The following is a 15,338-nucleotide window of genomic DNA, read 5'->3' as shown; positions in this document are numbered from 1 at the left end:
CCGCAGTATATAAGGATTAAAGCGCACAGTAAACATTAACTATCCAGCTCTGCTCGAGGTTCTCCGAACCTTCTTCTCCGTGAACTTACAGCAACTTATGACTCTCATTACAACCAAAGGTGAGTAAATTATTATTACTAGTAGTTGTAGTAAAGCACATTTCCCAGTGTAAATGCGAGCTCAGTGAGCTGTATACAAAAGACTGCAAACAAACCGGCAGTCAGTCATCTATAAACGCAAGCGCCAGCAAACATAAAACCTGAACAAAAATATGAACTAAGTGCATTGATGAAGAATTTAAATAGATGACGGAAACAATATTTTTGTGTAGTATGGTTTGTGGACTCTTTGCAGCCAACTGTTTTCTCATCCAAAATATGTACTTGTCTGACTGTTTCTTTCAATCTTCTTGTCCTGAAACCTGCGAATAAAAAAATTGAGTCAATTATGGTTTTTATTTAAAATAAACGCACGGAGACTGACACATTTTTTTAATTACTAAAATATAAATGGTCTTGTTTCCTGTGTTACTCCGGCTCGAGGTAAACAGACTGTTTCTTGTGTAGTGGTCATGCAATGAAAATTGCTTCAAACCTTATGTGAAGTGTTTGCAGTGACTTCATTCCCCATTTTTATTCAGTTACAGTGAATGTTTCTCAATACAAGAGATTTGCACTATGAACGTCCCCTCGAATAGGACAAACTTTTTTCTGAAAAGAAAACTCGTTACGAAAGCGAAAAGTACTAAATTACAGCGCCTGCCTGAAGGAAAGGAAACAAATAAATGATTGACTGGTCACTGGGTGAGATAGATGGTTCTCACTCAATCCCCCAGACACTTCATGAGACTGACACACTTGAAGTGTCGGGGATGAAGTGTCGGGGATGAAATGCTGCTTGGATCACTGTGACATTTTGGCTTAATGAAGGCGGTGAACGAAAAGAGACGGCTGGTAAGTCTAACTGCCCCTTGTTAGATATTAACTAACCTCAAAATAGTAAAGAGAAGTTGGGAGTGTATTTAATGACAGGTCTATACAACCACTGTCACACCAACTGCAGGCTCATATGCATGTTCTTTCATTCACCAAGATTCCACTTTAAAAAATTGAAGTCGTTTACAGCAGGTGATAAAGGATATAAAGAATTGTAGGGATCCAGCTGGGTCAACACAAAAGCAAGGTTTTTGATGGCACAGACTGACTCCATGGGTTGGACCTGACTGATCTTGCGAAGCTCGAGGGAGATGGATTTACAGACTGCACTGATGGTACACTCAAGAAATGCCGATCGATGGTAACACGAAGATTCCGGAGGACATAGGAAAAGAGATTGAACCAGAGAAAGTAATAGTAGTTGTGTTTCACATTTCAGTTTATTTGCAGAGGTTGTTGGAAAGATCTCAGTTTTGTCGTGATTTATTTTCCGTTTGTTAATGAACATTCGGGATTTCAAAGTCTAGTATGTTCTGTGTGGTGGTGCAGACCTGCTGGGCTAGGCCAGCTACTAGCAGGTATTCATGTTTAGGATATATGAGACACTTCAGGCCCTAGCGGTGAATGATGACACTAAGTGGTTGGATGTACACGTCCAAGAACAGAACCTCGAGGCACCATGTTTTTTTTTAAAAAAAAAAGTAGGTAAAGATGTGGTGAACTACCACAGACTGCATGCGATTGATCATGATGAATCATGAAAGATTACTTTCTATGCGTAAACAGGAGGCCCCAGCCTTTCAAAAAATCAGTATTCAAAACAACATGTGGTGACGATAGATTCTACTCACCACCTGGGAACGATCGAACAAACCGTCGAAATCCCAGTGGCTAAAGGACGTAGAGACAATAAAAGTGTTTACAAAAGTAGTAAGAGAGAGTTTTGATGAATGATTAAAATAAAGCTTAAATTCAATTGACAAAACCCTAACCGTAAGTGCCACCATGTTTCGAGTGTCAAAGAATGAAATGAAAGACCACTCGACTTCGTCCTCTATGGTTTTGTTTGCCTGGCTGTCATGGCTCGCAATAGTTTCTGTCGAACGGTATAAAAAAAGAGAGATGTCACGTCTGATGGACAAGTTCATACACAAAGCATTCCAAGAAAGTGTCCAGATCTTTCACAGCTTCATCAAAAACAAAACATTTTATCGATGAGTGCTGATCCACGTTTCTAATGGTCGACTCCATTCTTAAGCAGTTTCTGTTGTAATACAAATTTTATTTCTATATAGAAATCATTTTTCTTCTTCAAAGCAAATTTTCCTTAGTCTGTTCTTCTAAATGAAGTTTCTGTGTATTTCTCTTCCTCCAGTAAAAGTCTTCCTTCTTTTTGTCGCTCTGCTCCTGACGTCAATCTTTTAATTAACTTCATCGCTACTAATTTTACAAGTTTTTCTTTGGCCAGACCTCGTTCTATAGCCCCAGTTGTCCATCGCTGATGTTTTGCTGAGTCGTCCCTCCAAAGTTTACTAGTAGAGCCTCAAATATATCAAAGAAAAAGCTCACAATATGACCACGCCATCGCACTCTCCCACAAACCCATCACCATCTGCCCACCTTTTCCATTTCCCGTTTCCTTCCCATCTGATTGATTATAAAAAAAGCAACAGAATTGTGACACTGCGTGACAAAGTGTACAGGGTCACGGAGATGACAGCCGCATTCCATCAGGTACCGCAGGACAAACCAATCAAAGACCTTCAGGGCAATCAGTATTAAGACCACCGGTTGAAAATCATTGAACTGGTCACTTTTGTGTCTTCCTCGGTGTGAGAACAGTGAGATGAAATACTTGACACATCGTCAAACTGCAGGTTGTTGTGTGAGAGGTTGAAAATATTATCAGAAACTGAAGCCAACTGAGTTGACACGCCTTGCTGATATTTCGCTTCTTGAACAAGTTCTTTACCTCTGCTCTCTCAGTAACAAAGGATGGAGTAAAGAAGAGCAAGGGGGTCGGGGGTCATCTGGCAATTGCAGTCACAACACTGGAAATGCATTCTTTCCATCGAACTGACAATAAATCTTTCTCAGTGGGTTACACAGTGTCGGGTGGACGTACCAAAAATGTCCAGCTGTGTACGAGTATTGCCTGATCTACTGTAGTACTTGCAATATAGTTTTATTTACTTCTAACAGATTTCGACTTCCGGATCTTTCTGCGCAGTTTATTGTCTGCGCAGTTGTACAGCACCACATCTTTCTTAGTCAGGAAAAGTTCTGAAGCCAAGCCTCCCAACTGGATCATAATGTCAAATGTGTTGCCAAATCTTTTGTCACGTGTATATGCAAATCCAGCGGCAATGTATGAGACTTAGCATATTGACAACAGCCCCACGCACAACTTTGCCAACCTTACCGAACCCGTCCACGATGTTGTTCGGTTAATAACATGCAAGTTCCAAGACTGTCTTAAAAAATAATCCAACATTCATGTCCACGCAAAAGCATGAGAACAAAGGCTTAGGCATTCAGCTGTTGCACTTCATCCAAGCCTTAACGATTTTGAGAGTTCTGTCGCTACTTAGGGATTGAGTCCAAAGAACAATAGCAACCTCTAAATCCCTCACGGGAATCCCAGGTGGTGAGACGATAAGCACGTGTAATGTTGGGTAACAGCATGTCAGTATGTTTTCTTGGCGCGTGAGACAGTGAACAAGCCGATCAAATCAGATTCTGCATCTTACAAATACTAGTTTTTATATATTGAAGTTATTTATTGTCAAAGCGTGACGTGGCATATGTGGTAAACAAAATCGCCGTCGAAAACAACATTGCTGCGTGGACACGCTGTCTCAACAATTCCTCAGCAGGTACTGGAGAGATGAGGCGGCAACGATGACTGGAGAAAGCTTATGTGTCAAATACGCACGCGCATGGACAGATGTTCGCTCAGATATTCTTCTTCGAGCGGTGGTGTAAGACGAGACTGGTGTCGATGCATTGCCTGTTATTTGCTAAAAAGTCCCCCCCCACACCCACAGCTTCCCCTCTTCCTCCCACCATCCAGCTGCTTCTCAAAGTCGGTTAGGTCTGTAAATACTGCAACCAGAGAGTAGTAGGGTGGGGTGAGATGGGGTGAGTTGCAGCTGAATATCAGCAGGTGAAATAACTCATCTCTCTCCTGTTGCTCAGTGAGCGAGGACATTATTATTATGGTTATTGTTATTGTTATGATTATGATTATTGGTTATGGTTGTGATTATGATTATTGTTATTGTTATTGTTATGATTATTATTATGATTATTATTGTTGTTGTTGTGCCACAATCAAGCTCTATGGGAAAGCTCATGGCGCTGTACAAAGAACACAAGAGAAGTAAGTTAACGGAATGCCCAGACTGTATTGTGAAGATGACCTCCTGTTCTCACATTAAGATGTCAAGGTTCGATCTACAGACCATACAATCACTGGTCAAGCTCACAATTAAATTTAGCCACGTTCTTGATTATTCATCGCAACGATACCGGGGTGTGTGTGTGTGTCTCGGGTACAAAGGGGAGAGCTGGATCAGATGCAGCCAACCTCGCCCCACTTGTTTTCAAATCGCAGTCCGCCTCGAAGTAAAAAAGGAATATTGGCCAACTCGGTCCGTGAAATAATTCGTAAGAATGCTAAGGAAAGAAGGAAAATTGGTTTTATGTCGCTAAACAGTCAACACACACACACAGCCAGTGTAGTGGAAATTGAGATCGACTGATATTTGATTATTGACATCTTGTTCCCCTGCAAGAATATGTTGACATGGGTAGCAAGAGTTCAACCCTGTCACCCACGGGCCTAGTTCCCCGGGGTCAGTGTCCGCGTTTGTCTTAAACTTAGAAACCTTGCAACACTATCAATGATCTCTGGATTGTGTTTCAAAGGCGTGAGCTGAGTGCACAAGCGGTCAATGTTCAATAGCTCATCACCTGTGTTTACAAGGCATGCAGCGAGGACTTCATCCGGTTAGTGAATACCTTTTGATGCTCACAGCTGCGCGCCACCTACAGTCGTTCATCGTAGACAGGTTCAAAAGCACTCAACCACAACCCGAGGACAGTAAAAGTGTAACACCTGACAGGTACGAAGACAGCAGCGGGAAGGTGCACATGGAAGGAAAAGGAGGTGGGTGAGCGGATGTCCCTTTTTTGTCCCGTGTGTCACATCAGTTCCTTCGCCACTGAGCAGCGTCGAGTCACTTTTACGATTCCTTGTGCGCGAGATGGTGTTCCGAAGGTCAGTGTGATGTGCAGCAGCAGGACCACAGCAATGGACTGTCTGGTTGGCCGGGCAAACACAGCTGATCGGATGCATCTTCGTGCACGTCTTCTGTTTCTATAGCGAAGCTCGGATTCCTTGCGAAATGAAGCCCTCAAAAGGATTCCCTTACGGGGGTTTGACAAAGATAATGGTAGTAGCTGTAAGTATGCTTTTGATGCACAGTTATTAATACAGATTATTTTTTTAATTAAAACTTCATTACTTTACATTTCTGTCACACATGAAAAACTATCAGATAATCAACCAGTAAACTCACAGATCAAAAATATTAAGAAAGAAAGGAGAAATAATAAAGTAAAGCTTTTAGTCATCAACGAAATTTTTGACAGCATGCGCGATGGCGTTTCTAAGACATGAATTTCCAATGCCTTATCCTACGGAAGAGGAATAGCATAGGACAACAGGTGAGGAGTGATAGCATACTGAAGGAGCAATTCAAGTGATAACGTTGGTTTATAATTTCTTTTTATTTCAATTCTTTGCCTTGAGTGCAAGCCAAAATCCTATTTTTAGTTGAAGATCTTAAAAAATTTCCTGCAAAATCCAGAAAAGGAATAAGCATTTTGTTTATAAAAAGAAAGTATACTAGGACCTTAATTCTATTGTAAACGTTTTAGAGCACTTGTATTAACATTTTAGAACAGAGTTGAAGTATTCTGTACAATACATTCATGTCCTCAACGATGACAGGTTACAGTCACACTCTTATGTCACTTCAATGTGAACGCCTGCGACGACTGATGTGTGTGTGTGCACAGTGAACAGTGTGCAAACATTATCCTGAGCACACGAAAACTGTTTTGTAAACTTATTCTAAACACATTTGTTATATGTTTTCTGTGTAAAGAAAGGAAAATATCTGATTAACTGATTCTAAAGTAGCGCACCGTAGTATGTGTTCTTGTGTACATATAAAACCATCTTGAACACGGAGACGGCTTGTATTGAAACTATTCGTGAAAGTTCCTTCAGAGGTAAAGAATTTTTTTTAAAGACTGGATGTACAATTTTGAAAATCGCAAGTTTGAAGTAAAGTGTTTATAAGTGTAAGTGCATGTGGTGTCAGATATGTCAGCCCATGTCGTGACAAGGTGAATGTCTCACTCCACAAAAGCCGACTTTTCGCCTGGCGAACAGGCAGGTCGCAGGGTTTGCATCACGGAGGACAAAGCATGTTGGGCGACCATCACAGGTGACAGTTTGTGATGAAGTGTGTGCTAGATTCAGCTATGTCATTAATTAAACGTGTAGACAAGAAAAGGCCGCTGTAGCTAGTCTGTCTTCAAAATGAGGCTAACTCTCGAAGGCACAACACGTATAGGACCTTCGGGATGGGACACATACACACCATGAGCACGAGACCGACGATAAAACAATTATCACTTGTGTAACAGTATGCCTTTAATAATAATAATAATAATAATAATAATAATAATAATAATAATAATAATAATAATAATAATAATAATAATAATACGTCGGTTTAGTGGATTAGAAAATAGCAGTTGGAGTGAAAGAAGATGCATTATGTCAGAATGATAAATGTGAACATTGTGACAATGTTTGCCGAATGACCATCTTTGTCTTGCATTGTACATACTCCAGCTGAGTGCATGCTACAGAAAAAAAGCTCGCTGGTGACAACCTGACGTGAAAACAAAAGATAAATGGTTCAGCTCAGAATATTTTAAACTGAAGTAGGTACCCCGAGGAGCTATGTCATGAGCAAAAGAGTGATGCCGTGTTTTCTTGAAAGAGGAAGTTACAAATCACTGTTGAGGCATAGAAAAAAAACTTTTGTTCAAAAGTCCTAGAGACGTTAGCAAGCTACTGACATGTCCCTTTCACAGTTTTCTGGCAGCTCATAAAGAATTAAGTAAGGTGTCAACAGATTTATTTAAAATACTAGCGAAAAGACTTGGTCAGTATGTGTTTCGTGAAAAATTTTAACATCACAAGAACCAAGTATTAAAGAAGTCAACAGCATAGCTAACGTGTTAGCCCTTCCCCCCATACCTTAAATGGCTCTGCGAATGTGTGGATTTATTTTTATACGTCCATACATTTCTTCTTGTCAGGTGGAATTTTGTGGATACAAATACCAAACTGTTGTTTAATAACAGTTGTATTACAAGTAGTTAAAAACGGAATTACAATAATCCCTTCATTAAATTATAAGTGATTACCAAGTATTCTGGCATTGAATCTCCTTTGAACAAATGTAATGTAAGTACAAACAATGTGAACTTTGTTTTGTGGAAGGCAGATCCACAGTCTGACCCAAGAACACCACCATATGCAGCAGACATAGCCAACTCTTGTATCGCTTTGTCTTCCATATTGTTATGATTGCTTCTTGACACGTGCAAAAGCCATAAACACACTTTCTCCTCTCTCTAACATCAGTCAGATGAAGAGAAAGAGAAAAAAAGGAAAGAAGTTATAGTGTGTTGACAGTTGAAGGACAGTTGACAGGACAGTCACGAAGTAGCTCTGTGGGTCTAATGAGAAATGTGTGAAGGAGTAACGAAGACATACAGCCACTGCAAAGCGTGCACAGGGTGGAAGGCGACAGAAAGCTGTTCTTATTATCATTCTGCCATCAATCATCTTCTGACGGGTACGCAGGGGATAGAACCATCGCTCCAACTGTGCGTCACTCGCAGGGGAGGGGAGATTATGCACGAAAAAGACAATGCAGCGCTTCTCCGTCCACACCATCACTACTAAGAAATCGGTTTTGTAAGGTTGGGATTTGGGGAAGGAGTTCTTATTTATTTATTCGAAAAATGATCAGAGCTGTGACACAGGCCTTTTTTCACTGTGTCCACTTTGTCAATCCCAGGTTCACTGCCAACGGCAGCCTGTGCAGATATAACAAGCCTTCATAAAAAGCTTATCAAGATGGTCGGAGAAATTTTATTTTTTGGTGGAATATTTTTGAAAATCCGTAGCAGGTAAACAGCGTGAAAAAAGTTATTATCAGAAGAGATCTTCGTTACTGTTTGTGCGCAATGCTGCTTTTTCTGCTCACGTAGGACATCTGTCAACTTCTCGACGTAGAGTGAATGTTTCTCTTTGGTAATTAGCATACATGGCATAGTTTTTATAATTATGTAAAGAGAGTTTGTTCTTGTGGAACAATACAACGTGCGAGTTCATAGTTAGAAAGACAAAGAAATATATTTAGAAAGACAAAGACAGAACAGATGCACAAGCGCAAGAGAGGGACAAACCCTTCCGGGTTTGTTTTTCTCTCTGATGTAGCTATGGTGTCGTCGACGCCCAGAGTTTCTGTCTTTTTGCTGTCAGCGAGAAGATTGCCTTCGAGGGATTCACGTCTGCCTTTAAAATAATTTCATTTTTTCTTACTGGTTTCTTTCATTTGGCAGGGCGACAAACATCTGTTATCATGTAGTGATGTTGATGCTGTGTTGCATGTACTTATTCTTTTCTTCATTTCATTGTCAATATTGCATTATTAAGTGAACTGTAGAAAACATCAGCTAAAAAAAAATTTCTATTTCGAGAAAAACTAATTTACGATCACAATTTCCAAGGGTCCGAAAAGGTCGTCTGCCCTGAGGACCGTAGTGGCTCTCTGTGATACTGGGAGAAGGGATTTTATTGCTGCCTTTTATTGCTGATAAAAATCAACAGGTGGAACACAAAACATTTATTAATAAAGTTTTCGTGACATACCATCGATATCATTCCTGTGCCATCGATTTCTAGATCCGCAGACAGCAATGTATGCCCTGCCTTCAACATCACTAAAAGCTGGAAAGTTTGTAACTTGTCTTTTTTCTCGTTTATTTCGTTCTTCCTAATGTGAACATCGGCTAATAATCTGTTTAATTTATCTGAGCTGTCACTAACTTCCAAAAACGTATCTTCTGTTTGGGTCTTGTACACGTGTGATCATCATCATCTCATACACAGCATATAAATAAAATCTTCGTTGCCTAACGACGAGAAGTTTAAATACAGTAGGTGTTACGACTACAACATACGGGCGTTTTACCTTATATGGCTGTGGACATCGGAGAGTTGGACGTGGTTGTGGTGTAGGCCGAGATTTATTCTCCTTATAATAAAAGATCTGGCGTCAGAACAAATAAGAAAATGTTATAACTAGTTCTCTTGTCGTTTCTTTCAGATGATGGGAGTTGGTTGCTACAAATGCCCGACATACAAGCGACTAGGGATCGCGCTGGGCACGATGGCTCTGCTGCTCGTCTGTCAACTGGTCTTCGGGATCTCGAGCCTTCGGCAGTTCTCCCCATGGCACATCAACCCTCGGAATGTCGTGACGCCAGGCGCCGAGACCGGCAGCGCGAGGCCGCGGTACGTCGATGCCGCAAACTCATCTGCTGCACGCCACACGGATGCGGCTGCCGTTGTTGTCAGCAGCTGCAGCAACGAGAACTCCTCAAATGCTTCTTCTCGCTTGGTGTGCACGCTGCAGAGAATGCTGACCAACATGACCGGCGAGTTGGGGTACCTGCGCGATGAGGATGTCTTGAGGTTGGAAAGAGTATTGATCGAGTCCCTCAGCGCCCTCTGGGTAACCACCAGCAGCAGCAGCAGCAGCAGCAGCAGCAGCAGCAGCAGCAGCAGCAGCGGCAGAGCTGAAATCTCACTAGGCGTGTTCGGAGGGAGCGAAGCTGTTGCTCAAAATAAAAAGATAACGGAGAAGGTCAAGGATGAAGTACCAAACATGGACCGATTTATCTCCCTTGGCACGAGTAGACAACCACAGCAGACGTCATCACTCTGGTCATCACTTTGTCCGGATAGTCGTTCTTTGCAGCGTAAGTTTGTATTCAATCAGCGGCTTACGACGCAGAGGCTGTGGTGTCATTTCTACTATATCCACTAATCTTTTCGTAGAAAACTTTCTTTTGGATACCTTGCGACACAAGTATATTTGATCCTTTTCAAGCCAAAAACCCAAAAATCAAGGTTTCAACTTTAGCCACATTCACTTCCTATACATCGAGTACATATTTCACCGGTATGCTTTACAAATTAATATTCCACAACCAGCTTTATTTTTTTTTTCTTCAGGCTGTCCTTAAAGGTGAGAAAATCAACGTTTTATATAGAGATCTTTATAATCGAACGGCTTTGATATAAGTATATTATTCGTTTGATTGCTCGCTTGGTTTTCTTCCTCTAGTTGGACCTCGACCAGCCAACCAGTCTGTACAAAACCCAATCCATCTCGAAAAATTGTTTTCCTTTATGAAGATGGGTGGCAGCTACAGTCCTCCTCACTGCCAGGCTCGGCAGAAGACAGCGGTCATCATTCCGTATCGCAACCGCTGGGATCATTTACACGTGCTGTTGTACAATCTCATACCTTTCCTCGTTCGACAGATGATTGAGTTTACAATCTTCGTGATTGAATTGGTATGTCATCGTGGATACATGTTACTTACATATTTGTAACGGCACGTGCTTTTCTGCAAATGTTTGTATACAGAAATCTCAAGCAATATATGAAGATCTTGAGACAGCGTCGATAAAATGTTTACTATGAGAGATACATTGATATTTAGAGTAAATATCAATTATTTTCACATGTAAAGAAAGAGCGAATATCAGGTTAACACGGCCGCTGATACTCGTATACACCCCTGACCTTTTAAAGATGAACCACAATTCCTTTGATAAATGTACCTAATTTTCCACAGGTTTAGACAGCAATATGCACTTGTATCGACCAATCAGTGTCATTGTATATGTGCATCTTTACGTGTATCTGTGTACCCACAGGCACTGCCAACTGACTTCAACAAGGCTATGTTGCTAAATGTTGGTGTTCTGGAATCCCTGAAGTTAGACAACTATACGTGTTTTATCTTCCAAGATGTCGATCTTATTCCACTGGATGAGCGTAACGTTTATCAGTGTGGCGCACATCCACGCCATCTAGCGGTCGCCATCAACAAGTTCCATTTCAGGTAGGCTTGAGGTGCACACATCGACAATTTGGCTTGCAGTTTATTATTAATTTGACATTCATCTCTTTTTCATTTCAGGTTTAGGGTTCAACCATGCTCTCTCCGGAAAAATGGGGGCAAATAATAAAACTAAGGCTTTGGTCAGCAAGCATAATTATGTTCTGTAAAGACACCATCAAGAACCAGAAGAAGCGTTGCTACTGAAAGTTTTTTTATATATAACCAGTACTGGTCTTTTGTTAACATATACATATGTTCAAATGCTCCTGAGATACCGACAGGAAGACTTTTGGAGAAGGATATGAGCAATGTTGGCATGGTATGTTCCAGAATGCAGAGCTAGTTGGCTTGATGTATTGAATCAATCCATATTACTAAGATTTTATGAACCACTGAAGTGCAGTCATACTATTTTTTTTTTATTAACGAATTTGTGAAGCTTGTGTAAATATTCTAGCTATAATGTAACAGTAATTGACATTATATTCCTGGTACATTGTGAAGCGTGGTACATGATAGATATCCTGTAGCACAGACTTTTTCTGCAGAATTCTATTTTCCATACGATGGCTATTTTGAGTTCATGAACCTTTAAGAGCCTTGGGCACACAAACCTTGAGATGTACATGACCAAAATAAGCAGTTTGTTGTGTCTGGTTTGCCACATTACGGTTAATTTTTACACATGGAGCCAGAGATATTGTTTAACACATCTGTTTTTGTGTGTGCATGGGACTTTATAGTTTGCCTAACAGGTGTCTGTCTCTGTCTCCTGGTGTATAAATCAGTTTGCCATACGAGGGTTATTTCGGAGGAGTATCAGCCATGTCGCGGGAACAGCTGGAGAAAGTCAACGGCAACTCAAACCTTTACTTTGGTTGGGGAGGCGAAGATGATGACCTGTACTTCAGGTGAGTCAACAAAGTTCCCTTCACCTCATGATGTCCTATTTGTTATAATAAAGACAACTTTGAAATAGTCATTCCCAGGCATTCTTGCATGCGTGTTTGAGTGTGTGTCGGCATGTTGGTGCGCATGTGTGATAAAGAATATGTCGCTTGAGGATGCGTGAGTGTTTGTGTCTGTGTAGTATATTGTGTGTACCTCATCCTTGTTCATTTTTGTCGACAGAATAAAGTCACGTGGGATGCTCGTAGCCCGGTATCCTGAGATAATCGGCCGTTACGAGATGATTTCTCACGACCGAGACATAGGCAACAGTGAGAACAACAAAAGGTGTTCACTTCATTTGTACTAAAAATTGAAGAAGATTTTTCTGCACACACTTCTGCAATCTATCTGCAATGTGGAGGTTTTGTCACCACATTCCTTAGAAGATTTAAGGGTCGATAACGTGTTTCATAAATTACACAGGACTATTTTACACAGAATATTTCTTGTAGTATTGTAGTACTTTTATCAGGGGAGACTTATATACTGTCTTTGTGCAGATGGGATCTTCTGAAAGGTGCCACAAGCCGCATGCCCATTGACGGGCTGAACAGCGCTCACTACCGTGTCGAGCAGGTGGCCTATAAAACCTTATACACCTGGATCACTGTCAGTGTTAATATGACAGAAGTTCTTGAGGTAAGCTGACAGCGATGGTCTCGGCAGGTGTACGGGACTATTGTTGACAAATATCTAGGGATGTGTATATAAGAATTGCGGTTTGTAAAGGCCTCGAGTCTGCGGGGAACGGAGGAAGATGAGAGTAGTGTGTAACATAACAAGGCGTATCTCCCTTGCTAAAATTTGAAAACTGATTCTCAGCAATGAACTGGGTTATACACCCGTAAGAACACAGACCCTGACTTTAACACCATTCCCATGTACATCAGCTCAAAAGATCGAAAAACAATTCTCGTTGCCGGACATTTTGTCTTCTGTTTTGTTTCAGGGGAGCGGCGTCTGAATTCACAGCAGTAGAACTGACTCATCTCAACACTAAAAAGACTAAAGACTAATTGGAAACTCATCCAAACATGTGCTGACGATTGTCTCTCTGTCTGTGAAGATGTGGGTGTGCCTGTGCATCAGCCTCAACTATCCTTTCCCCCTCCACCCACCCCAAGAATATGCTACACAGTAGGACTGTTAAAAAGTGAGCCAAGACAAAATCAACCTTTCTGATACATCCAAGAAGGAAAAAAAAATGAAGAGAAAAAGTCTAAAAGACTCTACCTTAGTAAAGAAAATGCCCATGTGCCAACTTAAAATGACAGAGTTGGTTATTTTCTCGTATTTGTCTAGACTGCATGTACTCACTTTGACATATCTGCATGCATATAAACCTGTTTCAGCTTCCGCTTGTTAAACGTTCAGATCACTTCATATTTGTTAATATACATGCTGATTATGGACTGATACCTGTATGTGCTTGCATTGAAGTGGGTTAGTCGGAGACAAGTTAGCGACGTCGAGTGTGCTTGGGGATAGGGATACATTGTCTTATTTTAATTTCTTTATAGTTATCTCAGAAGTGAGTCTTAGTACCGACATCATCTGTTGCAATTTTGGTCATTTAAGCACTTGTGATTTGGCTAACAATTTGTTGCCATTAGTTTCAAAAAGGTTGGAAGTCCCTCTTGCAGAATGAGTACAGAAAGGTACAGAAAAAAACCAGCGCTGAATTTTCAGCATGGCTGCTTATACTAACTAAAACAAAAATAATTTTTGACGACGACTTATCAACAGCCTGTGAAATATAATACGATAGGTGGGGTTTTTCATTAATCTTTGTGTAGTGAGTGGTGAGCTGGAGGACTGCACTTATCTTGCCAGTACAAACGAATTAAACTTGTTATTACTCAATGTACGTCCAATAGAGAAATATTTGGACATTTAATTTTTAATTTGTTTTAAGAAAATTCGACAGGTACTTTGGTTGGTGTCTATGTACATTTATTTTTATCTACACCTAAGAAGACATTTTCATGTAAAGTAATTTTTTCTAGCACATTAAATACTGTCACTTTTTCAGGCCTGTCTTTACAAAGTCCCTGACATCAATGCAGGCTGCAGTTTTCAGTAAATGGAGGATATGGAGTAAGAGGTTAACTCTACTAGGCAGAGATGGAATTGTTTAGAAAAGTTCATTCCCTTAGACCGAGCAATGGTCGCAACACATTCCTTGCGTTGTCCTGACTTGCTACGAATTTTTTAGAAGACAGACAAAAAGAACACAAATAAAAGTTCACTCATGTAGTGCTGTGATGATGTTTGCGTGCATGCGTACAGTGTATTTCTTTTTACGTGTGCTTCACGAAGAACAACTCAAGATGTGAGCAACATGACATTCGAGAAATGGACATCGAAAGACGAGGGAATGCTGCGTTTTCACTTCAACATTAATGCAAAGTAACAACAAAAATTCAAGAGCCACCGGATTATTACATTTTTATTGGTCGCAAGCAATGAAAAAGTATAAACAACTAGTTTTATAAGTGAATATCACATATACAACCAAGAATGTATTATAAAGTAACATAATTGTTAACACTCGAAAACATGTAGACAGTTTATCTAATATTAAGCGGATATATATATATTGCAAAGACAACAAATCTTCTAAACATTTATTAACCATTGACTAATGGCAAGTATAATCAAGAAAATTGTTTCATACTAAAAGACTTATCTGTGTAGAGTGAGTAGAAAAGTGTAAAGAAGTCAATAAGAAAATAAAAATAAAAGGAAAGGAAGATTATAGTTTAAAGGATAGTTTTCAGTGTTCCACTGGGTGAATTTAGATACAGGCTATTCTCTCGCCATCCACCTATCCACTCACGGGCCAAAGCTTACACACGCACATACATCTCTCACCACTCACTCTCTCTCACACACACAAATACAATAACACTTGAGTTGATCATCAGAACACTGAAAGAGATAAACTAAAAGGGTGTGTGTGAAAATACTGAATAATTATTTTGAAAGGATGTAAATATTTATAGCATCAAGATCCCTGGCTTTTTCTATGACAGGAACCCGTTCCCAAAACGAGAAAGGCTTTCGATGAAAAATAATGAACGAAGCATTAGAAACAATATTGATCTTTAATCTCGCCGAGGACGAATGCAGACAAAACAACTTTCTACACTACGA

General features: G+C 40.3%; 1 protein-coding gene across 2 annotated transcripts; it reads left to right on the top strand.

The window, feature by feature from the left end:
- The first annotated feature begins 7 nt into the window (after positions 1-7).
- On the top strand, positions 8-14,438 carry LOC112557792 (beta-1,4-galactosyltransferase 1-like). Of its 2 annotated transcripts, none has more exons than XM_025227832.1 (8): positions 8-119; positions 9,422-10,076; positions 10,445-10,677; positions 11,044-11,231; positions 12,020-12,142; positions 12,363-12,467; positions 12,683-12,821; positions 13,132-14,438. In XM_025227832.1, the coding sequence occupies exons 2-8, from the start codon at positions 9,422-9,424 to the stop codon at positions 13,144-13,146; spliced, it is 1,458 nt and encodes a 485-aa protein (XP_025083617.1). In that variant the 5' UTR covers positions 8-119; the 3' UTR covers positions 13,147-14,438. The 2 variants fall into 2 exon arrangements, with proteins under 2 accessions (XP_025083617.1, XP_025083616.1); XM_025227831.1 differs by lacking the exon at positions 8-119 and adding an exon at positions 5,024-5,401.
- The last annotated feature ends 900 nt before the right edge of the window (positions 14,439-15,338 follow it).

This window comes from Pomacea canaliculata, linkage group LG2 (assembly GCF_003073045.1).
Source record: "Pomacea canaliculata isolate SZHN2017 linkage group LG2, ASM307304v1, whole genome shotgun sequence".
Taxonomy (NCBI): Eukaryota; Metazoa; Mollusca; class Gastropoda; order Architaenioglossa; family Ampullariidae; genus Pomacea; species Pomacea canaliculata.
This window is presented reverse-complemented; position numbering and strand designations above follow the sequence as displayed.